Genomic DNA, 25,414 nt, shown 5'->3' on the forward strand with positions numbered 1-25,414 from the left:
TGACAGAACATGGGCTGCACCAAATTCAACTTCGCTGCCAGTTGCTGCTGTGCAAGTACATGGAAAATACACAGTGGAGATACACCCAGGGCTGATACAGTGGCTAAGGGCTACACTCAGATTACCTGCACCTACGGGTCTAAGGAAGATGTTCCAACTATCTCCTCATGATGACAGTAAGGAGGCAGGTCTGGGAGCCCTGTGCAGCTGGTAGTCTGAACTATTCATCTTTCTTTTGAACTTAGATACCAGAGTCATCATGATGCCTCAGCTGGGTATCAGAGAGTAAGCGGTGTCAGTGAGTTACTAAGATAGGATACAATTCTGCACTTTCCTATCAGGAGTAAATGGACTATTAGCTAGTGATGAATTTTAAGTGCTTACATAAGCAGGTGTATGATTAGGGCTATCTCACAGTACAGTGTCCGCTGCAAACGAGGTGTATGCCTTGGAGCGCTTTGCAGATAGATTTCTTAAAACTCATGTGTTGTCTTTGACAAAATTTTCATTGAATTCAACTGTCAGTTATACTTGAGGCAAGATATTTTCCAAGGTCTGTATTTAGCCTTTGACTTAGATTATCTCCAGTCTACATAATTGCTCACCTAATCCCCACTGAACAGTGCAGAATTCCATACCGTGTTTCGAGTTTAACCCATATGCTCATATTATTACCTTAAAATATAATTACATGGATTTTGGTGAGTGGAAAATTAAGAAAGCTATTGCTTATGTAATACTTTACTTTAAAATGGCATTTGCAGTCCAGGCAAGGTAGTATGTTAGCTTTTTATTGCTTCTCTATCATCAGTTTTTAAATCTAACACTACATTATTAAACAATAATCAACACCCTGCATTTTTTCAAAGTAATGTCCATACATTAATTAAATCCCAACAGACATAATTAAGAAGGTATTATCATCCTATATTACAAATAGATAGACTATGAGATACTAAAGATTTAAGTAACTTATTCAGAGGTAGAACTACTATCCAGAAAATATGGTTCCCTAGTTTCAGAAGAGGTTTCCAGTCATGTTATATACTGTAATTTGATCATTAGCAGCAAAGGGGAAATCTCCTTTCTTTTTCATTGTAAAAATATAAATATACACATTACTTAGTGATATTTTTATTCCAGCTACAATACTTGACAATTTGCAAACAACACGTTTGAGGCACTGATGCATTTAACCAATTATAACATAGTACATTGTGAATTATGCCCTTTCTTTAACTTACAAAACACAATGCATTATATCAATATGAGTTAGCTTAAATTATTAGTTCTTTGATAGTACCTACAATACACCCACTCTACTGTCAGGCTTCTTAAAGAGAAGATTTGCGTGGCAGAGATTTTTACAGGAGAATTCAAAAGAATTGAGGACTAGTAAAGTAGACCTTATGTCCAAGGTAATCTACCAAGGAACGTGTTTGAACTATGAAACAGCTCAATGCTCTGACGGAGCATTGGTAGCTGTTGGCACAGCCCCTGCTGCCAGTGCAGTCAGAGCGGACCACAGACAGCACTGCAGTGGGCAGCTCCCTCAGACAAGCCCAGGCTTTTATTGCTGTGACTATAAAAGCCTTGGACCTTGCACTTCTCACTGTCTCTGGTGAAAAACTGCAAAATGCAACATGAACTCACTACCAGGGGAGCTACCTTTTTCATCAAGTATTAGCTAAGGAGAAATGGCAAAGCCTTCGCCTTGCGTGGGCTCTGGCCTCTGCAAGGAGGGAGAACATGCCATATGCCGGGACCTCCAGGGAAGACTCCCCTCCAGGGCTCTTCTGGGTAGCTGGCACACTCAGCATTGCCTATGGGAGCTGCTAGAGGAGCCACCAAAAAACTAGTGGTGATTGTACTTCACAAAAACTAGATTTAGCAAGAGAGAGGCATTTCTATGGCCTCCATCTAGTCAGTTTAAAAGAAGCTTTGTGAATCAGCCAAGGCAGATAGTCCTGATGTTCTGTGACTTTGTTGGGACAACTTCATTGTGTTTCTTGTTTTTCTGTCTCAGAAAACCCAAGCCCTTTTATTATCTTTGTGCTGAAGTGCACCAGTCATGAACCAAGACCACATTAAGAAAAGTATTGTTCAAGCATGTAAAAAAAATATGGAACCTTATCGCAAAGAGCTGCTGACACCCCTTCTCATAAGTGTATTTAACTTTCACTCAGATAGGGAAGCTGACGATGATAGAATTTAAGTAACTTGGCTAAGACAACAGCACACTAACCACTAGATAGTGCTATCTTTCACTCAAGTTCCTCCAAATGCCATACGGTGTATGTGAACTACACAGCAAGTGGTATCGCTAAGCTCAGTTTCATGGAGACTGAGCAAACCTTGCGGGGTGTCGTTTCATTACAGGCTGAGGCATGTCAGGACAAAAGAGTTCACAGAGGCTACAGTGCTGCTGCCTGGCTTGCATGTGTCCTGGGATAATGGGAGTTCCGGACATCTAATCTGTAAAGTCAACATCTACCACCTAACCCTGCAGCGTGCTTAAGAGAAACTGCATAAGCATTTTCAAGAGTTTTATGTGCAATCTGCCATTCGATAAATGCAAACGTACTGAAACACTTACTCCTAGTCCTTGGTCTGCAGACATACTGTGTCACACAGAAACAATATCCTCCTGCACTTCATTTCCAAAAATGCTGAAACATAAACAAGTCACAAGAATAAGAAAAGTCATGGTGGATTCCGCACGAAGTAGTCAATTGACCACTCTCCTCAATGCCCGCTGCCTTCCTGCCTGCAGATATTGTCCTAACAAATTAAACCATATCTTAAATCTATACTTAGAACTCAGTCTTCCCAGAAAGGTAAAAATAAACAAGATTTCATTTCTCTCTTTGGGAAATGCACACATAGAAACAGAGATAGCCACAAGAGACTTCGTTTGTTCCTGGTCTAAATTTGGAGTATGGAGGCCACACATCCCATTTCCAACTAAAAACAGCATTACTAATATTTTCTCACTTGCCTGGATGCAGCTATTACTAGCTCATGGAGAATTCCCCTGGAACAAGCTGCAAAAGCAGTGAAATTTTTGTGGGTACTACCTGTAGAAAGCTTATTCCCTCTCTTTTTGAAAGCCCCAAAGAAGAACATTTACACACTGAACCTAGTCAATTCATTGTTGTCCTCATAACACCACTGAGGTGATCAAAGATATAAATTGTTCTGCAGTGGAAGTTCACTGCAGCAGCGGCTGGAGACACGATTGGGAAGACAACATGGTACAGATGCAGTGAGAGATTTATAAGCACACGTTTCCTCTAGAAGGAAACCAGGTCAGCGCAACCACTGGCAAACCAAGCTCTAACCTGTCTGGAGGGACTCCTCTCCCTACTGGTGGTACGTTAGGCCATTTGAGCTCCCTGTTGAGGGAAGATTGCATACCAGCTGCTGGTGGTCTGGGATTACCTCCTACACAGCCACGTTACTACATAAGAGGTATTCCACTCCGTGGCTGTCTCATCAAACTTCATCAGAAGGAACGTGCAACACTACATACTCCAGAGTCAAAGAACTAAGTACAATTTTCTATTTGTAGCATTTAACCGAAAGTGCGCTCACAGCAGAAAGCCCAGGCCAGAGAGCTTAACCCTCTCATCATATCCCGCCCTACTGCACTCATAAATATTTCTTGATTCCCCCCTCCTCTGCCCCCCCATGCTGAATCCCAAAGGTTTTCAAGGTTTTAGATATGTATTGATTTCATAGAGCTCCCAGAATACATTATGCATGAGACTGACATGCTAAGGGCCTGGTAATTCTGCATTGTTTGATCTTCTGAAATCTCTTGCTTGTATGAATATGGAAAAGTTCCTCTTTGTTTGCTGTCCATTGATCCAGACGTTGACCCTTCTCTGTATGCATTTATCTCTGATGATTTAATAATGAAAAAGACCAATAAACCGAGGAAAGGAAGGAAGCCCCTTTAGGGGGACCTATTGCCATGGAAACGTGCCATATGTTGTTGTTGTAGAGAACGGATAGATCAATACGGGCTGCATCTTCCAAGTCATCATGACTATGTTGTGGAATGTGAAGGACTAAAGCCTAAAGACATGCCTAAGTTGTGACATTATGAAGTTCAGGCCCTGGCCCATATCCAACATCTAAGATGACTCAAATTCAAATGTTTGGGCAGTCTGTTAGAAGGGTAGATCTGCATTAGGGAGTTCTGAATTGTCTCAAAAAGCAGCAATATTGGGCCAAGGGTCTGATCTGTACACAAGTATATGAAGGAAAGGGACTGTGTCTTATTTTGGAGTGCCCAGACTCCAATTTCTTGGAGACACGGAGGTGGAGATTTCAAAGCCTACTTCTCGGAATCTGATCTTTCACCCTTACTTGCCAGAGTATTAATAGCAACTCACACTTACACGATTCAGTGCTGCAGGTACAGACTTTACATCTATATAGATTATATAGATATATATGTACGTATGTCTATTAGTTCAGAATAAGTGCTACTGCAAGAGTGGCAGAGGACATACGACACCAACTGATGCAACAGGTATCTTCCACCAATTTATCTTCTTGGTAAGTTACAAGGATGACGGGCTGGATTCTTAACTGTTTTGTATTGACATGTCTCTTGACATAATATGAGTTTACATGAGATGAGGATGTCAGCCTTACCACTAGGAACCCAAGTTTACTAAAATTAAACACTAAAATAGGGCAGAGAGATGGCATAAGTCACATAACTAGGTAAGAATTACTGTTTAGAAAGTCAGAGACAGTGTAGGGGACACTGCTCTGCTTTCTGCTAGCTGTTGTGTTGCTTTTGACTGACAAATTTATGCCCTCATGTTCTGCGGTAGGCCACAAAGAGGTGACAAACGCATGCAGCAGATAGCTACATCATCTGCCAGGCTGAGAAAAAAACTTCTAGCCACCCAAGATGCTAAAAATGTTCCTCCTAGGTATTGCTATGCCACAGCTTGGTGTTGATTAGGAATCACAACTCCAGGCTCCCCAAATGGAAAGCAGGGTAAAACAGAAGGTCTCTTATTGCAACACCTAGGCTCTCATAGAGGCTCCTAGAGACCCAGGTTTGGGGTACCCACTGTAACCCTTGAACCATGCACCACCAGGACAACCATTTCTGCAGCAGGTCACCAGTGGACTTAAGCAGCCTTAGAAACAACTATGTATGTTGTTTAGCTGAGTAGCTGGCCATTTACGTCCAGTTACTTTATGGTGAAAGACCAAAAAACAGAGGAAGGGCTTCCTGTGCCTCAGGATGGATCAAACCTCAGCCTGATCCAGCTGTCATTCAGCTACATGAAGCAATTTACTCAGTGAGATACATCTGTGCTTGCAGGATAAGGCACATGTGCTCTCTCAGATTATCTCTTCAACTTTTAGAGTTACCCGGATTTATGTCTGAGACACGCAACAGCATCTGCCAGACTTCAGCACCTGTGCATGCTTATTCCTACCACTCTGTGTGAGCCCTGGATATGCCAGATGGGGCAGGGAGGAAAAGTTTAACCTCCTTCCTGCTTAATGGCAGGATGGGAATCCAAAAAACTGCCAGAAAGAGGTAAGAGAAAGTAGTTTGGGGTTTTCCAAGGATCTGCTGGAATGATCATATTCAAAGATGTGTTACTCTAAAGGCTCAAAACTTGCTAAACCACATGCTCACTGAGGAGAGAGAAAGCCAGAGTGACAGAACATGTTCCGGGCATGTAGCTTTCATCCCTGACAAGGACGCTTCACCACAGACCTAGTGGATAACCACTACATAAGTAGCACAGGGGTAAGAAGTCCTGGAAGACAGAGTTCACTCCCAACTTACACACCCAAGTCAAATGCCTTCTTTAACAGGCATTGCTTCTGGATTATAAACACTCTAGTTCAAATTTTCTGCCTACTCTGTGAACAGCAGTATGGCTTCAAGTGTTAGAGGGTGAGGAAATGCCAAAGGAGCAATGTGTAAGAGCCATGGATTGGGATGGATGGAGTATATATTTTGTACTGTTTCCAAACTTTGGCTCCTACCATTCAGTATTACTCCATGAGCATCAAAAGGAGAACACTGATTTATATCATAACTTTCAGCCCTGGTGGGAAATGTTAATGTTGGCATCACTGTTTCAGACAAGCCTCAGCACGAAGTGCCAGCCATAAGCCTCTTTCTGTGGGGAAGAGAAGATGGGGGTGGAGGGGAGTAAGACATCTAAAATGATAGCGAGGTAGTGACTATGTGTGTTTCAGTTTCAAAAGCAGAAAATATTTTTCCTCCCCAACTCTCCTGCTGCTAACATCAGACTCTTGTTTGCAATGAGCTGGCTGGATTGGCAATTCAGGCTGGATCGGAGCACAATGAATCCTCAAAAAGACTAATGCTGCTGGGATCTTGGGGCTATTCAGGTATCCAAGACCCCAGACAAGAGATGAATCACCTTCTAAAAAGGCAGCAGTTAAAGAAAAAAAAAGTTCAATTGCCTGTGATTATTTTAGGTCTCAGAAGAAACATACTGTGCTAAGGCTATGCTTATCTAAGGCATCCACGTGAATCCACAATCCCCTCCAAACATTGGATGCTGAATTAATTACTGCATGTACTGAAACAGTATGTAGCTCACAAGAGATTTTTTTCCCTTTTGACCTCAAAGTACTTTATGGCAGGTGGCCAAGTCTCACCATCAACATCTGCCAGCTGGGGAGACTGAGGCACAGAGAGGCAGTTATTTCCTGAGTGCCTCACTCACATGGAAGTCCACAGCAGAAAGAAGAGAGACCAGGAATCCTGACGTCCACTCCAGTGTCTTAAGGGCACTCAACTCAGCTCACAACTTAGCACTTCACCTCCACAGAAAGGTAGTTCCTTATGCAAGTAGCTGCTGTGCTGCAAAGCCCTTTTCAGTTTCTGAGAAACTACTATTTGGTGTCCCCGCAACCATTTCTGCATTGAACTGACTGAAATAAGGAAACCCAGCAGAAGCTTAAGGACAGCAGGAGACTTAGGGAAAAATGAGGAGGACTTGGTGAATGCTCTGAGGTAGGACAATGGAAAACTCAGGAACTGGACATTTAAAATACATACTCCCCTAGAAATGATACAGTCAGACACACTCTTCACCCAAAAAGAAAGCTTTGAATCACCAATTATACAGAAAAAAATTCAATGGCCAGATTCGGGGCATGTAAGGTCTCTCCCCTCACATCAGATTGGTACGAGCCATTTTAGCTTTTCATCTTCCTGTGTGGCGTGGAGCATGCTACATAACACTCCTGTAAAGGAAGTAGGTGCTAGGGCATCTGGGCATTTTCACTTAACACATATCTGGCTTTTGCCTTAGATGCAGGATGTTGATGGATGGACATGCTGCAAATTCCTGACTTTTGATCTCTTGTAGAAAGGGCACCTCCTTGTTGTGTGGTGGGGATTCTCAGGGGATTCTCCTTTATCGAAGCTCTAGTCCATGTTGCAGGGTCTCAGTGAGCCATGCGGTCCTCTCCAGCCATTTGTTCCAGTCAAGAAACCTTCTGGAGCACGTTGTAACTGCAGCCCCTTCTTCCCTCACCATTCCAAATCCCCATTACAATCAATGGGAGTTTGCATAATACCTCTCTCTAAAAAATATACAAAACAGGAAAACACTGATTGCAAAACATAGCAGCTTGCTGTAACTCTACTATAACGTCCAGTGCTGCTCCTCCAATATATGCAGTATTTTTCTGCCAGAGACATCCAGACAAATAGTGATGGGCACCATTAAAAAATGCTTAGATAAATCTTTTCCAGTATGGACTGGGCTTGATCTGCTCTATTTAAGTCAATGGAACACAGCCATTGAGCCCTGGGGGAGCAAGTGCCAGCCCTAAATCACTTCTTTGATTAATTGTTCTTGGGAAGGAAGAATTCATTAAGCATTCCGCTCAGCAATTAGAAATAAATATATTTTTAGAATGAACAACCTGCCAGAAACAAGTTGTTTCAGAAATATATTCAGATTGATGCAGCCCATTTTCCATCAATACATAACAAGGAGGCTCTAGCCTGCCAGTTTCCGCCCTAAGCTAGAGGGACACTGCAGAAAAAGGTAGGACAGTCCTGTCACTGAGGAACTACTTGTGTTGTCTACACAACTCAAGTTCAGATTCTGTGAGCACCTCTCTAGAAAATAATGTCATTTCTCTGTATATTAGGTTTCCAGACATAAAATCGGAATAAATACCCTTGCTATTTCACAGAAATATTACAAAGCTATTTCTACAAACAGCTGGGACAGTGCAGATATGATAGTCGTGAAAACTCAATAAAAAATGAAAACACACCCCCCACCCCACCCCCCCCCGTACTTACACTTCAGCATCAGGGCTCAGACATGCTACAAAGTGAATGAGAAATAACAATCTCTTTAAGGATTTTTGGCCATATGACCAATATAATTTCTACAGAATTCAGATATAACTGAAACATGCAAGTAGCTTTGTTGACACAGTAAACAATTACCAAAAGGACAGTGGGACAGGTATCTATTCCAAGGCAGTGATATTTGAGCACTTTGCTGCCTATTTAAGGTGCAGATTCCACTGACAAATGAGGTTAAGTGTATATTTTAAATCTACCTGATCCTGTTTCAAATTTTAAATCCCCTTACTTCAAGGCAGGAACTCATTACAGAGCTCTTTCTATTTTCTTTTCCTCTTTCAGTGAGGGCAGGGTCTATTCATGCCTGAAGCCCAGAGAAGCACATGCAACTGCAAGATCAGCAACGGCACTCTGCAGATGCCACAGCCCTCCTCCCCAATCTAGAAAGATGTACTTCTGGCCCAGAGTCTGGAAGAAGAAAGCCCAAAAGAACCTATGCGTGCTTTGGATACTGAAAGTTACAGCCACAAAAGACTATTCCAGACTTTTAAATTTTATGTCTTAAAAGAAAAGACATGTCTTATCCTTTGCTTGTGGTGCCTAGAGGCATGTTTGTTCCCTGCCCTGTTTTGGGTACCTAGGATGGCAGCAGTGTCTTAATGAATTCCAGCTTTTCCAAGAAGCAACACGATGCATTCTCAAAGGCCCTCTTCTCTAAAACATGAAATATACTGTTAGTTTTTTACTTCTACACATATAGGACCCAATTTCAAGGCCACTGTAGCAGACACTGACTTAACCTTTGATTTCAGGAGAAGCAGGGATGTACTAGCATGTTATGTAAATTAGCAGGGGACTTGTGCACTTCAGTAATGCTCGATTACATGCTTTCTACATTTTTCTTCTTTTTAGTTAATCTAGTTCTTCTGTTTAAGTAAGCTTAGTAGTAAGGGAAAAGCTAGGGTTTTCCTCTGTGTTCTTTCAAATTCATCCCACCAGAAATATATGTGATATGACTCAGCCCAACTGGCTGGCACTCAATAGATCACAGGAAGGCTGAGAAGGAGAAGTATAAAGATGGTTTAGTGATGAGAGTACCTGGAAGAAAGCTCTGCAAGTCACTTGAGCCAACAAACTTCGTCCTCCCTGGTTTCAGTGGGGAACAGCAGAAGGTCTTTCACTGGAGTCCAGGAAAGGCAGACAGCAGATTAGCTCTGCTCTCAAGTATATCCAAAAACATTTTAGCTCATTAGATATTCAGATCGTAAATTAGGGATCTCCTTTATGAAAGACATCATTGAATCAGAAATAGCTATTTTGTGGGTGAACAGCAGAAAATTCAGTGCTCTAAAATACTTCCACTGTAGCAAAAGAGAGCTAGCCTCACTAAATCCTGCTTTGAAGATCCATTCCACAAACATCACAATGTGAATGTAATCTGGTATCTCTCACTGTAGTGTAATATTAGCAGGTCTCAGACAGTGCTAGACACAGTGCCCATATGTGCCTTAGAGGTACATATACAAAAGAGACAGGCCAGAACTAGCTGCAAGCAGTAAAACTGATTCCCAGTGTCTAGCCGCAATGGATTCTCACTGAGTAATTTGGCTCCATACGTCTACTGAAAAAAAATAATTTCAAAGAAATGCATCCTTCTGCATCCACAAGAACCCCAATGTGTGGATAAATAATTTTACCCAGCACTGTAGCAAGGCTAACTCTGGGGTGAAATGCAGCAGTTACGCAGTACACAGCAGAACACCATACAACTACTGCTTCAGGGCAGGGTACGAAAAAAGCTGAAGCACAACATTTAAACTGTACTAAAATTACTCGCAGTGTTATCTGGCTGCCTATAAAGGCTAGTATTCTGCTCTGTCAACAGCCATGGATTTTGAATGATCAGGGTAGTTTACATTACTACAAAACTACTTTATTTGGAATATCCTCCCTTCTGCTTTCTGAGTTAACCAGGACCATATGTATTTTTCCTTTAAAAAACAATTTTTCAAAGAGCTTGTGAAGAAACCTGCTCTTCTGACCAGCTGTAGGAAAGCTATGCTCCACCTTGAACCATTACAACCGGAGGTATAGCCAACCATATGTCTTTTTCCCGAACTGGACTACAGATCTTAGTATCCCAGTTTGGGGCAGGCACAAGTTTCCACTTACCTGAAAGAGGTACTCTTTCCTGAAAAAAACTCAGCCACAAGGGTGTGTACAGAAAGCAAGGCCTAAAGCTTATTCGTGGGCCAAGCTGAGGAAATGTGAATGACTAATGTCAAGGCATCTTGTTCAGCTCTTTCACAGCTTGTCTCTGTACATCTTATCTAAGAAGACTGGAAAGAAATGCTGATGGCCTGCCATTACTGAGAAAATGTGTGTGTGATGATTACACTAGAGGAAGTGTTTAAGAACAGCTCAGCCTTGTGAAAATAATACCCTATAACAGCTGCCAAGTCCCAGAGGGGTTACATCTCCCAGCTCCCAAGTCATGTATGACTTCTATACATCAGTGTCTCCAACAGCTATGCTCATGGATAGACGTTGTCTTTCATCTCTATGGACAAGCCAACACTTCTGTCATTTCCTATTCACCATGGGGTGCTCTGCCCTGCAAAGAGGGTTGTGCTGACTGGGGGACTGAGCTTTTGAGACATTTCACTGCTTTTTTTTCCTGCTTTTAAATTTCAGCTATGGGAAACAGAGGACTGGAAAGACATCTGAGGCGTTTTAGGGTGGGAGGAAGAGCAAAAAAGAGGTAGTGGTGGTCTAGACGTGGGAATCACCATCCTGTGGTACAAGGGAGATTGATCTCTGTACAGATGTTTGACATGCTTAGTTCTGTTTTACGCTTCTCACAGCCACGTCACTCACGAGATACTGTATTATTAGATGCACCCCCGATGTTATGTATTAATTTCCAAAGCAGACTCATTCACACACATATAACACATCCACCCACATGCAGAAATGGTTAGACAGACACAAAGCCATCCAGCAGCCAATTATTTGGGGTGGGAACAGCTTGCATTAGCTCATGATGAAGCTTAGCCTTAATTCTACTGAGCTAGAGAGGCTGGGAGCTGTGCATTGCTCTCCTGACTGACTGCGGATCTCAGAGCAGGGCAGATGATGTCAAGGCAAATCTTTTTTTTGTCTGCAGTGCAGATTTTGCTGTGTGAATTTACTTGCAGATGAGGCTTCCAGATCCCCTGTTCAAAAGCAGGAGCCCTAGGCCATACCCACATCTGCCACTGTTAGCCTAAATGCCTGTTTGTGCTGCAAAAGGAGCACGCAACCAGCAGAGCTGCCCTTGTTAAGAAGGCTTCGGCCCAACTTTCGATCAATATATGTAGACAACAAGAAGCCAGAGGGATTTGCCCCATTGGAGTGATGGATCAGGAGTAGATGAGAGAGGAGTGCCTGTGCTGCACAGAGACAGCAGAGGAGCCCAGTCATAATGGGAACACACCGAGAGAAGCTCCGAACAATCTAACTTTACATGAGGTTTTGCAAAACTGAGGACCAGAAACTTTCCAAATGCAGTCAGGGTTGAGCCAACAGTCATTGCCAAATCTGGAGTTTGATTTAAGTACGTCTTCGACCCAGGCATTTGTTCCAATTCCCAACTGTGGAACAAACCTAGCTGCTCTCTAACCACAGCATACACAGTGTATCACCTTAACCATGGCTGGCATGATCTGAAGCACACCTGTGTTTGCACTATAAGCCAAAGGTCACAACAGATTATCCAAGAGATTCAACAGTCAGCAGTCTTAGAGGATGTTTTCTAAAGCTGCGACACCACAGAAAAGGACAGGCATCTTGCCAGCTCCTGTGCCAGACCCTTTATTCAGGAGTGTTTACTAAAGTCAAGAAGCCACATATTCCCAAAGAAAAGGGTAGCATACCTTGCAATACACATGACTGGTGAGGAAAAGATGGAACATTTTCTTTTTAGAGCATCTCCAAACCCCATGCAGGAGCTGCACAATTCTCATTTAGGGGCACAAAAGGTAAAATTCATCTTGTCTCCCTTCCCGTGCAGGCTTCTTTTCTGTCTTTTTCCAGCCTAGTTCTAAATGTGCCACACAATATAGCATCACACATGGAACTGTACAGGCATTGGTAACCAGTTTCCTTATCAAGACAAAAGAACCAATTATTCAGAAATCACCTAACAGTACATGGATCACCTAACAGTACATAGATCTACTCATTTTTGTGGTCCTAACAAAAGATGGACAAGAGATGTAACCAAACCCAGAGCAGTACACCGAAAAGGATAATCATGAAGAAATTCTCGTGAAACTGCCTTGTAGATATTAACCACACCCTTGCTGACATCTAGTCAGTTATAGCATCTTCCATGGCCCCTGGCAGTACCATCACCCTTTTTCAAAGTTGGAGAAATCAAGGCACAGAGTTTTCTGTTCAGGATGGCTCGTCAAAATCAGATGCCTGACCTGTCTTCCAGTTTGTCCTTCAATCTGTTATATATTGCTTATGATTCAAAGCGTATCTACAGTTAAATGAGCATGGGAGAATGATACAAATAGTTTGTATAGGCATCAAGGAGAACACACCATGATCTGTAGACTAGACTTGTTCTTTCCTCCATCCTCCCCACAATTCACAGAAAACCAGGGATGGAAAAAAATATTCTTCTTGTTATTAATAGAAGTATAACTTGTGCATGCATCAGTGCTTTGAAGCAAAGGGGGAAAGATCAAGAATTAGTGCTTAATGAAAGTGGCTTTGCTATTGTTAAAAAAGCTACATAAAGTCAGTCATCATTATCATTTCTGTTATCATTTTGGCTGTTGGGAGAGCTAGTCCAAACCCTGACACTGCCACGAAACGTCACCTTTGCACTGCTGCACTATGCCTAATGCAACTTCTGCTTCTCAGCAGAGAGCCAAGATGTCACTGTGCTCACTCAGCCCACACCCCTGTGCTCTGCACCATCCCTCCGGCCGAGTCACAAAGGTGGACAGAGGTGAAAGAACACACAGAGCAGGGCTGGGTAATTAGGGGCTTCCACTTCCTCCCGCCCCCAGAGACACGCACATACGCACGTGCACACACAACTCCTTTGCAGATGAGAGATTGCACTGGGTAACAATGATGTTAGCGCTGTGATGAGTTAGCATCTTGCCCTGAAATCACGTGTGAAGCAACGGCTGGGAGGAAGGGACTTATTAATGTGGAGTCCCCAAGTCTTTGGAATGCAGCTGTTATCTCCCTCACAAGCTTCAGAGCGCTGATAACTTTGCAAGACATTTCTTTCTCACACTCAGGCAAATCCAAATGCACTTCACTAGGTTTTCCATCCCTCAAACATGCAGGGGGTGGAACTGAGCATCAGACTGTAACAGTGCTCAGCAGCTCTCACCAGGAAAGCTGAATCCCATCAGAGTTCCTCTGCATACAGTCTCTTTGGAGCTGTATACAGGGATGAGGAGTTACCCAGTGTACAACTACTGATTTCCTGGCAGTCACAAGAACCCTGAGCACAGCTGTGAAAAGGAAAAAAAAGGAGTTATAGCTCCTACACTAGAGTCAGCTGGCAACCTGCAGCACCTCTCCTGCCTCTAAGCTGTTTAACAATAGATGCATAAACACAGACAACCTCTCCGTCCAAAGAGGCAGAGATTTAAAACCTTAATTAGCACATTTGGACGAGTCACCACAAATTAGATTAGTTTTTGCGCATCGCTGGGGAAGCAGTTTTGCCCCTATAATGTCCAAGCGGTGGGCCCTCAAGCTGACCTTGGAATTCCCCTTTGGATGCTCATCTGCTTTGCTCTCACTGGCACTGTCTTCCCCTGCTGCAGGCAGCATCTCTTCAGGAGTTAACTGCCTGGCTTTACTACAGTCTGGTGCTAATACTGGGTGACCATATTTGATGTCAGTCACTGTGAATATACTGCAGGGAATGAAGAATTTCAATTTGTAAAGGGACTTCCCAGATAGCAAACCATTCAACACAGAAAAGGGGCAGAAAAAGGTCTCTATAATAGCACCTTGTTAGCGCAGCACACATCTGCTCTCTCTTCTTTGTTTGTGGAGTCCTAACTGCTTTGTCTGCTGACAAAACCCTGGTTTTAGTGCTGTCAGCACTGCAGAGCTGTAGAGCTGCACAGAGCCAAGCTGCGTTCTCATCTGCCTTGTGCTTCACCAAAAAATATTGCCCACTTAAGCAAGGATACCTGAGCAATTCTTACTGCTTGTCATATATAAACCAGCTTTGATTTGGAGACCCCAGGATGAACTTGCAGTGCCACTTGGTCAAGAAACGTTGTCCTGACTTGTAGGCTGAAGAGCAACTGTTTTACAACTGTCTCACTAAGAAATGCTCAGGTACTGTGGGAATGAGCACTGTATTGCTGCTAGAGGAAGAGATTATCTAAACGTTTCGGAACAGAACTTAAATCAACCCTATTCACCATAATAACTCTGACTTTTCTGTAACACAGAGCAAGTAAATCTCATGAAGTTATAGTCCACTGGACACCAAAAAGGTAATGATGTCACCAGCCAGGTGCTGCCTGATTTGAACGACGGTTGTGGATACTACACCTGCATCAGCAGTCACAGGAACGCATGTGGGACACTGAGAACTAGTAAAGGAGGAGAAGAGGATGTAGGTCTCTCCACATGGAAATAAACCCATGCTCTGTTACAAACCAGGGAAGGGATATAAGAGCATTTATCAGAGTTGGTGATTTTCTTAATTATTCCTCTTGGCCTTGAGTTCTGGAAATAGTCTCACCCCTCCGCACACAGGAACAGCCTGGACCCTGTTCAGCCATGGACCTCACGGCGTAAATATTTAGGGGTGAAAACTTATGTTCTCACTAGCCACTTCTCTATGGACTGGCCTTTCCCTTACACGCATCAGTGGAAATGTTTTTTAAGTTCTCAAAGACAGAAAAGGAGTTGGCACCTTTCTTTTTGAGTGACATTCATCTGTAGGTAAATTGATTTAATAGCTTGTTAGAGTGCCAATTAGAACCAACAATAACTCAATTGACCTATAACTGCCTTGGCACCAATACAGCTTTCAAAAATAAGAGAAAGGAAGAAATCTGTGCTCTGGCAGAGATGAGAGCTCAGATAGTTGGTTTCAGGAGCAAACTGAGGGATTCGTGGGCTTGCTAATGAGATGCTCATAACACATCAGAAACAAAGACAAATTTCAATGGTTTCAAGCTAAAATGACACTATGTTATCTCCAGACAAAGATCGCTCTTTTATCTGTATAATAAATGGATTTCAGTGCAGCAGCAGTGACTCCACAGCAGAAAAAACTCAGTGCAACAGAAAGCACTTAGCATAGTTACCTAATCAAAATAACACTGTATTGAAAACTTAAGTTTACCTGCTTATCATAGCACTGAAAAGTCCTACACTGATTCTATGTGTGCCTACCAATAAACACTTTTAGAAAACACATTTTTCCCTCAAATAAAATCTGTTTCACACTAATGCAGCGGAGATTGTGCTTCAATACAAATTCATCACTTTAAATGCTTATCTCCAATGATTGAGGTATTTCAAGTTTAAAAAATAAAAAATGGGTAGAGTTTGTCTAAACATTGCTGGGCTGGTAGTGTCCAAGGATGGAATGAGGGATAATGTGGAAGGCTTTTAAATTACTAGGCAAAATAATCCATTCTTAAATCAGAAAGGAAAGCAGGGAGTGAGAAAACAGATTGTTTGAAGAGTCAGAGGGACGATAGCAACTAAGAATATATAGAAGGAGAGGAAACTAATCTGGGGACACTCACCCAGAAAAAAACTGAAGGATAAAGATGGAGACTGGCAAAGGAGGGAACTGGACTGAGTAAGGTGCATACCTTACATACAACATACTGCAACTGGAACATTGCGGGGAGCGGGGGAAGACGCATTAATAAAAACTAAGGTGAGGTGGAAAACAGTGATCACATGATAAGCTGGGTATTAGGACCTGGGACTGGCTGGACAAGAAACCTGCCATGAGAAGCCTAAAAAATGGAGATGGGACTGGTGGGATAAGAAACACAAACCTGAAGTGAGGGATGGGGGAAACAACAGGTTGGAGAGAGTGGGGCAGAAGGCGTCAGGCTTAGGTACTGGGGAGAAAACAAGCAGAGAGTTTGTAATAAGCAGCGTATGTTTCCTTTCGAAGCCTGGAGAGTAACCCAAGAACCTGGTGCATCATTATTCTTTTGCTCTAACTACCTGCTATGGCCATTGCTTAATTCGGAGCAGAGGGCAGGGCAGCATATCCTCAAAAAGATCCATACCTGCTAATGAACCCAGAGATATTACTATGATGAGGATGGGGATTGATTTGTTTTTTAAAACCTTAACAACTATACAAAACCACTGTATTAAAAATTAGACTGCAAAGTCAAAACTCAGGTTATGAAATGGCAGAATGGAGGTTAGCTGTATGTATGTATTATGTTACAGTCATTACATGATTCAGAACAGTTCTTTCCATGGAATTCATGCTTTATTCAAGAGGAGAGGAAGGGCTTGAGGCAGATGTGTGCAGGAAAGAGATTCTCTATAGGAGCTCATTTCTTGCACAATCTGGAAGGTTTGCAATAAAAGAGATAAGGAACTGCAGAATGAGATGTGATGGCTAGGGCAGATGAGCGGTGCCCTGGAGATTCCGTCTCTGCCAAAAAGTTCCTGCAGAGGTGTTAGGCAAATCACTCAATCCAAAACTGCAATTAGAATAATATTCTTAGGTGATGATTAAAGAGAACACTATGTCATTGTTTACAGCAATGATTTTTTTCTATAACAACAGATAAACTAACAAACATCAGAGGCTTGGGAAGAGGGTGGGTGGGATCGGCATGCCTATTTCTCAGTCTGGCTGCTCACCAAGCAAGTCTAAGAAATGGTGCAAATCAGAATGTCCCAATCCTCTTAAAGCACCCATTACCCTTAAAACAGGTAGTCATTACCTCCGTGCCCTTGTCTTCTGGGTCACAGCAATGTCTGATTCCTTACTAAGCACCCACAGAGGCAGAGCTCTGAACATAAGGTATGCTGTGTAATGCTACGTACTCTGCAAAACAGGTCCTCAAATTGACTACACCAAGTTAATGAATGTTTCTGACCTTAATCTCTATGAGTCTCTGCCACCTTGCTATAAACCAGGGATGATAGCACCAGTTTCCTAGCCAAAGTGCTGGCAAGTGAAATGAACATTTATTGCTATTATAGTTGACTATTTTATAAGTGCCAAAGAAAAAAAAAAAGGCCATGAAGAAATTAACCTGTTTTTTCAGATACGATCTGAATAAGACGAAATAAATACGGTATGCTATCTTACAAGGAGAGATGGAGAAAATTTTAAATAGTTTTTCACAAAGGAACCATCCCTGTGTGCACTGAATGAGGCATGGGCTTCCGTGGAAGAGACAATGTGTTCATCTCTTGGCAGAGATTTGTATGAAGGGCCTGAATTAAGTTTGTGCAGAAAATCATAATCATGGCACTTCCTTAAATCTCAGTGCTTGCTTTAGCATTTATTTATACTCTTTCATCTCATTTTCTGCACATGAACATATGTGAAAATACTGTAATATTATACGATCATAGTCTTAAAATATATTGTGGTGATACACTGAGGTGTTTCATTTACTGAGGCCTTCTTGTTCTCAAATGCTGCCTTTTGTAGCATCTGAACATGTCTCATACAAAAAACTATATCCCCACATTGATCGCCTAGCGTGGGATTTTTTATCCTCCACCTCATGACATGTGAACTAGGGCATGAAGCATGTGATGACTTGCCTATGGACATGGGAAGTATGGCTGCACTAGTTTGGTGCAGTTCATGGTCACAAAACTGTATTTCTTCTCCTGCACCCTGATTCACAGTCGACTGAAGACAACAGAAGTTCAATCCATGCTGTTCAGTGGGATTTGTATTATCCCTCATATTATTCCTGTTTGGATCCCCTTGTTCTGCTCCGGCAAAACTGCTCTGGGAATTGGCAGGAAAGTTGTCTGCAGTAAAGACAGAAAGATCTGACTTCAAGAAAGCATCTCCCCTTCCTCAGCTAGCAGTGTCCCCATACTATTCTGAGGCAACTGCCATCAGCATGAACAAGAAAAGAAGATAGATAGCCAAATCTATGAGCTGCCTACCAATAAACCTGTGCCTGATTTGCACTTTGTGTTTGTTTCTAATGACAGGCACAGGTTCTGTTACGAATGCAACTGTTTCCCCGACCTTTCCCTCTAAGCAGAGGTTTCACTGAACCAGAATTTCAATTTGCTGTACATAAGGCTCACACAATGGGTAGCTTTCATTTTACTTTGCTATGAGCACTGGGCAAGTCACAAGATCAGAGTTTGCTGTCGTGGGCAGCTTCCGAATGTGGATCGGCATGAAGCAAGGCCAGCACATGAAGCAGCATTCTGGGCAGCAGGTAAAGAAAAGGGCGTCATTGTCTGAGAGCAGGGAGAGCAACACCCACCTAAGTGAACTGCCAAAGTCAGTGAGCAGTGCTGTATGCTTCACGAATTGTTTACCCTTCTAACAAAATAGTGAAAAGCTTACAAATGAAAACAATCTCCACAGACAGAGCAGCACTCTGTGAGGCACTCTGGAAATCAGTTCTACTCAGGAGAGTGGAAAAGGTAAACATGCATCCTTCCCATTTTTGCTCAATCCCACCAGGGTTCAGTATTTAGTACTATAGTTAGTAAATCCCACTGATTCCCCACGAGAAGGCAGTCTGAATGACACTGCTCAGAGGTCTGGAGCAGCACGAAGGGGAGCGAATGATTTTGTTCTTCAGGAATTCCCCTACCTTATACATCACACCTGAGCATCTATTTCTTTTGGTGCCACAGAAATCTCCCCGTGTTCCCAAGCAGAGAGGAGGCTGTGGCAGAGGAAGCAAATGAAAAAAAAAAAAAAAAAGGATCTGTTTGCAGACACGTATTACAAGTAAGGGAGAACAGTGGAAAGCAATATTCCGAAATAAGAAGTTGGGACTGTTACTGAGTGGAATATTTTCCATTGTTTTCACGGAGGCAGCAGCTTCTCTTTTCTGTGAAGAAGTTAATAGATTACTGGGCAGTGAATAATGTGCAGTTCTATTTACATCCACTGTTTGGACTATTTTGGTCCTTCAGATAGTGTATCTGTTCTCAGGCCTTTCTAAAAGCAGCATGCTACACTTTTTTGCAAGCAATTCTGGGTAGCAGCTACAACCAATATGCTTCAGTCAGCTACAAACTAGATAGATCATTGTTTGTCTGGAATTTTTTTATTAAACCAATTGTACTGGGTCAATGCTTCCTCTAAGCAATAAATTACAATTCTATCTACCCAGTGAAAAAGCTTTCAAAATTGCAGATAAATCTTGATCTAGGAAATACAGTTTAGCTCTGCACCAATGTGCGATCAACCACAGATGCAAATACACTCAAGCCACTAGCATATACATCTGCACATCAGAATAGGAGCTAGTATTCTTATTTTCATTAGAAATTGCTAAGACACCTTTTAAATGCTTCTAGAACTAGTCCACTGCATTAGTCATGAGTACTCAGGGGCACTGAGTTTGGTTTTTATAAGGTCATTTAGTGTCTTTTCCCCTCACAATGGACTAAAAGCAGAAATCAACAGAGCCTTAATCTATATTAATTTGCTTTACTCTTGGAGGGTCATAGATTTGTCGCTGGAATTAGCCATATTAGATGCTAAAATGATAATGTAATGGGACTATGATGAAAGCCTCTGTTCTATTCTAAAACAGGAACTCCTCTCACATTGTGCGAAGGAGAAGCAACTCCATGAAGTCAGAGGAATTACACCAATGTCATTTCACAGCAGAATCAAGCTCCAGTAAATAGGGCTGGAGTGTTCCATTCAAAAGTTCACATCTCAAGCCGTACTGAGACAGGAGTCATGAGGTCTGGAGCTCTACCCAAACACCTGGAGATGCACCTCACTCTCAGAGGTGAAACTGGTTTCTCCAAAAAAACCCCAGAAAACAAGATATCTGGGTCGAAATATTTAAATATTTAACTTGAAACTTGTACAGCAAATGCTACTGCACAGCTTTGGTGACAGCAAAGTGCAGGATAATGGAGACTCATGCCTCTTACAAGATCCTAACACTCCAGAATCTGCACCCATCTATAACAAGGAGCAATCACGCATTGCACTGCGTAATTTGCAAAGCAGAAAATAGAGTCCTTTGGGTCAAGGATATAGCTCTTGCAAATATTTTGATGATATCTGCTCTTTGGTGCAATCTGCTGCATTTCAGAGGTCAAAAAATGTTATTCATATTCATGTGAGTTGTTTCCAAGAGAGATGCTTTAGTAGCATTCAGAGAAGGAGGGAATACAAAACCCGAACAGAATCTGGGAAAGCTCCCACTCTTCTCCTTCAAGGCAGCCATTGTTCATAGGTCATTTTTCATGAAAGCCCACGCATTTTCTTTAAGTGGCAGTCATATTCAAACAGATATGCTGCAAGTGACCTAGAAACAGGTGAAGAAAGTTCCCCAGAAAATAAACATACTGACCATACAGTAGTGCATCCAACTCCTCCTGGCTTCTTCAGCTGTCTCCCTGTACAATCAATACCACTGCCCCATCTGACGCTGATATATAATAGTAGGGAGAAAGCACATATCTGTGTGCTAGGCTTCTGGCATCAATTTAGGAGAAACGCAAAGCGGCAAGATATCAGCCTACCTGGAATCTGACCCCAAGCAGAGAGTGTCTTGCACCAGGGTACAGATATCGAACTCACTGTGCTTTCTCTGCACAAATGCAAAGCTACAGTTGGGAGGATTTTATTATTAATACTAACGAGTCATACATGCATTCATATATATCTGCATACATATGAACATCTGAGTGTTAGCAGACTCAGTATGATCATCTGGCTTGGGAGAGTCTAGCTTGCTTGCGTATTTTCATTCCTTTCTGTAAGGCTAGGAGTGGCCCTATAGCCAAGTACCTCAGAAATAAAAACTTACCTTATAATTTATTGTGCTGTTTTAAGGAATAAGCACTGGTTCGCTAGGAATCTTAAAAAAACAAACTCTTAGGACCATCTCATCTTGGGCAAGGTGGTTACCTCAGCTACTGCTACAGTACTTTTACTGATGTTTGCCAGTCTGGTTCTACGCTGAAAATGTAGTCATAAAGATGGAAGGGAATAAATCCACTACACAGATACATAAAGAATATGCAAACGGAACACTACTTTTGCATAAATCCAAATACAATCCAGAGACTAAATCCAAAATTCCTTGAGGGTGCAACACACAGAGAACACCTTGCTAGAATAACCCAAGAAAGCACAGTAGTTAGTTTTTTAACTCCAGACTTGTGGCAAATAGTACAAAGACCTATAGCCAAGAGTATGAAATTGGTTTTATTCTTTTTAAAGCTAATCACTTTCACATTTCACTGCGTTTCTGAGGTGTTACTTGATCAGTCACAACTGGGAGACAATTTTATACTCTTTCCAATCTGGGTTTGAATAAGATTGTACTTGCAAGGACTATGTATCATGATGTAGCTACTGGAAACCCTCATATGCTCGGTCAGCTGTGCACTTGGGACACTTGAATGCACTGAATTTAAATGACAGTGCAGTCTTCCAATTCACATAGCCTTCTAATAACATTTGTTAATCCAAGCAAATATCAAGGAATCTGTTCAGTGCCAGTGCTGAATCTTCTAAGCGTGCGGACTGCTTGCTAAATCCCTAAAAGGTAGTGTCAAGAGGTTTCTGTCGTTTCTGTCTCTGGGCACCCAAATCCACCCTGGAACTCCTTCCTGCAATTATCTTGCTAACTGCATTTTAGGGAATAATGCAAGGTTTCTTGAAGAGTCCAAGACTTCAATAAAATCACGTAGTTTGATAGATATGTGTTTGAACAATGCTCCTCTACTGTGTGCTTTTAAATGTGAGATGTAAGCCAGTTGTAATTAAAGTTGAAGCAATAAACCTTAGCCATTGATTGCACTAAGTAATTAATTATTGATTGCAGTACTTTACATACATATTGCAGAGGACAATTCACCTGTGCAGTAGACAATACTTTACTCAGAAATACCCAAACACAACCCCTCTGCTACACAGAACTATACAAAAATTTGCTCTAGGGTTTACAAGTTAATTTCCTTTTTAACCTTCATGGAAATGTTGCTGTTTGAGTGAAAGCAAGCCATTACTTCCATAAAGACAATGTTAACTATGCCCTATCCAAATTAATTTTGCAAATAAGGATTTTCGGATACAAAAGAGAAAATCTTTCTCTTTAAGACTCTGAAGGTGTTAAGTTCCTTCTTAATGAATGCTGCTATACCCTGCACATACCAATTCCCGAATTCCCGACAAGCGATGCTGCAGTAAGAAGCCCTACAGAACAGCAACAGTAGCAAATCCTTCCCTAACTCTTGGGAGAGGAGAACAGAGAGGACTTTGACGTATGAAAATGGAAATTGAAACATTAATCGGGCAGACCATACGTTCTGAACTGGAGATGCAGGACTAGTTAAGTAGCAGACACCACGCTTTTAGTCTAGAGTTGTGCATCAGGTGGGAACATTTTTGCCCATTTACATTGAACTTACGGAGAGGCTTTCCCTTATACAAAGACAAAGCGAAAGATATTTGCTGGTTTAAAAACACTATTTAAAATTAATAATAGTGTGAGGACACTAAAATTAAGCTTAAATATAAATGAAACCTGCAGACTGTTTGACTGGAGCAGATCTCAGATGTGTCCCCCAACTCCTCTGACTCGGAAATTAGCAAGGAAAGTTACGTCTGGGTGTGTGCTCTGTGCAGAAATGTCTGAGCGTGGTAGGGGAAGGGGCAGGCCAGCTAGTTTTGAGTGGGCCAAGACGGGGGGGGGGGATTGTACCTGAAGTCGCTGTAGGGATGGATGATCCAGAACCCGGCAGACTTAACCCTTTCCTGCTCCCTCTCCACGGCCTTCTGGCTGCCAAACATCCTCAAGGAGAATTTGTTGACCCCCGGCTGGAGCATGGCCCCGAACTGCCTCTGCATGAAACCGGCTTGGCCCAGCCTCTGCTCCTCATCTGGGGTGATCTGGTCGCACCCTCCACCTCCTTCCACTTTGATGGAGGTAGAGGAGCAAGCCCGGGGGGGCTGCTGCTGGGGCTCCGGGGGGGAGGCTGGTGCTGGGGGCGCTGGCAGTCCCTGCTCCAGCTCCCCGCTGCCGAGGGGGCTCTTGTCCTCACTGGGGGAGGCCGGCTCCCCTTCCCCGCCGATCAGCCTCTTCTCTTCGGCCGCGTCGTGGAGGTGCCTGCTGGTCAGCGAGGACAGGCTCCCTTTGAAGCGGCGGCAGTCCCCGTTGGTGCTAGTCTTGGCGCCCTTGCTGCCTGCCTCCGTCTCCAGGAGGCCGGGGTCCCCCCCTCTGCCGGGGTCTCCCCCGAGTGCCCGGGTGCTCCCAGCAGAGGGCGAAGGCAGTGGCTTCAGCCTGATGCTTTTCCTCCGGGTGTCCTTGTCGCTGTCTTCCTCCTCGTCCATGATCGACGCCTTGGGTCCTATCTGCTGGGGCAGGCTGTAGAGCCTCTTGCGCATGGAGGGGGGCAGCTTGTCCATGGCCGATGCTGCTGCTGCTGCTGCTGCTGCTGCTGCTGCTGCTGCTCAGTTAGAGGGAGAGACCCCCCCGTTCTGCCCAAGGAGGGGAACCGTCACTGCCCCCAGGCCCCTGCCCCCAGCTCAAGGGACAGCAGGGACCAGAGACTGGCGTGTCATCTCCTTACCAGACTGTGGCATCCACGGGCTCTGCATCGAAACAGAGGCTCTGCATCCAGAAGGGCAGGAAAAAAAAGAGGGAAGGCAAAAAAGCGCCCCCCCCCCCCCCCTTCCTTCTCTGTTGTCCCGATGTGGCTACTTGCTGCTTGTCTCCCCTTGGTGAGTCTTACTGCAATCCCTGTCTGCTCAGATCCAGAGCACTGGGCAAGAAGTCTAGAGGAGAGCCACACACTTCTGGCTGGAAGGCGAGGGAGGGCGGCAGCAGCAGCAGCAGCCGCCTTGCCATGTTGGCTTCGAGATGCAAATGTGCTGTGTCTCCCGGCGGGCAGACATCATGCGGAAAGCGAAGCTCAAGCCCGGGTGCCTCAAACTCCTCAACCTGCCGGCCAATAACACAATGAACTGCAACCTGCAGCAGCCACTGCTTGCTTACATCACTGTCATCACTTATTCCTCATGCAGCCCCTGCTCCTGGGAATATTCATGAAGCGATCCCATTCTATTGGGTTGCCATAGGAGCGACTAGTGCACACAGGCTCTGCCTACCTGAGCCAGCACCCGGGCTTCTTAAAAGGGCAACGCCTGGCTGCCAAGGGTGTGTGTGGCTGAACGGGCGCCGCAACGCTGCTGCTGCCGCCGCCGGGCTGCCAGGACCGCGTCGCCCTGGCGCTGCAGAACTCCTGCCGCGGAGCAAGAGTCACCCGCGGCTCGGCTTTAGCCGACAGTGCCAGGCTTAATGCCATCCTTGGTTTAACGGCAAAAATTACCGGGCGGCCGTGAATTTAAATAGCAGCATCATAAAAAAAAAAAAAAAATCGGAACAAGAAGATTCCTTTTTCTCTTAGATGCTGACGATTCTTTCTCCTTCTGGAGTTGTGGCTGCCTCTTTGCAGGTTTGCTTGTGAAGACACAAGGGGTTTTGTGGGAAGGGGCAAATCCAAATCTAAAGGAAAAACAGCGGTTCACCTTGAAAATCTCACTTGCATGCAAAGCAGGGGCTTGGGGAGTGCCTGTCTTTTCTAGCAGAAGTTTGCCTGCTGGGAAACACGTTGTGTTTTGTACCTGTCTGCAAACCACCGAAGGTTTGGAAGGTTTCTTTTTCCTTTGCTGCCTTGCTTCCCCGTTAGACATGCAAAACGGTGCTATTCCTCCCCTGCGGGGTTGTATCTGTAGAAGTCATTCAAAAAAAGCAAGCCGCATCTCAAAGAGCTCCCCTACCGGATTGAGGGAGGCTGGACTGGGAGGGCGAGGAAGGAGTGTGTGGGATGCGTGGGCTC

At 43.5% G+C, this 25,414-nt stretch overlaps 1 protein-coding gene across 1 annotated transcript in view; it reads right to left on the reverse strand.

The window, feature by feature from the left end:
• Window positions 1-23,981, reverse strand: part of HCN4 (hyperpolarization activated cyclic nucleotide gated potassium channel 4) — a gene marked incomplete at both ends in the record, with an annotated part of 107,078 nt that extends 83,097 nt beyond the window's left edge. The window contains one exon of the mRNA XM_082321356.1: window positions 23,278-23,981. Within this exon, the coding sequence (XP_082177482.1) occupies window positions 23,278-23,981 (704 nt within the window). The remainder of the gene's footprint in view (window positions 1-23,277) is intronic.
• Between the last annotated feature and the right edge of the window lie 1,433 nt (window positions 23,982-25,414).

Source organism: Platalea leucorodia, assembly GCF_965183815.1.
Source record: "Platalea leucorodia genome assembly, chromosome: 9".
Classification (NCBI taxonomy): Eukaryota; Metazoa; Chordata; class Aves; order Pelecaniformes; family Threskiornithidae; genus Platalea; species Platalea leucorodia.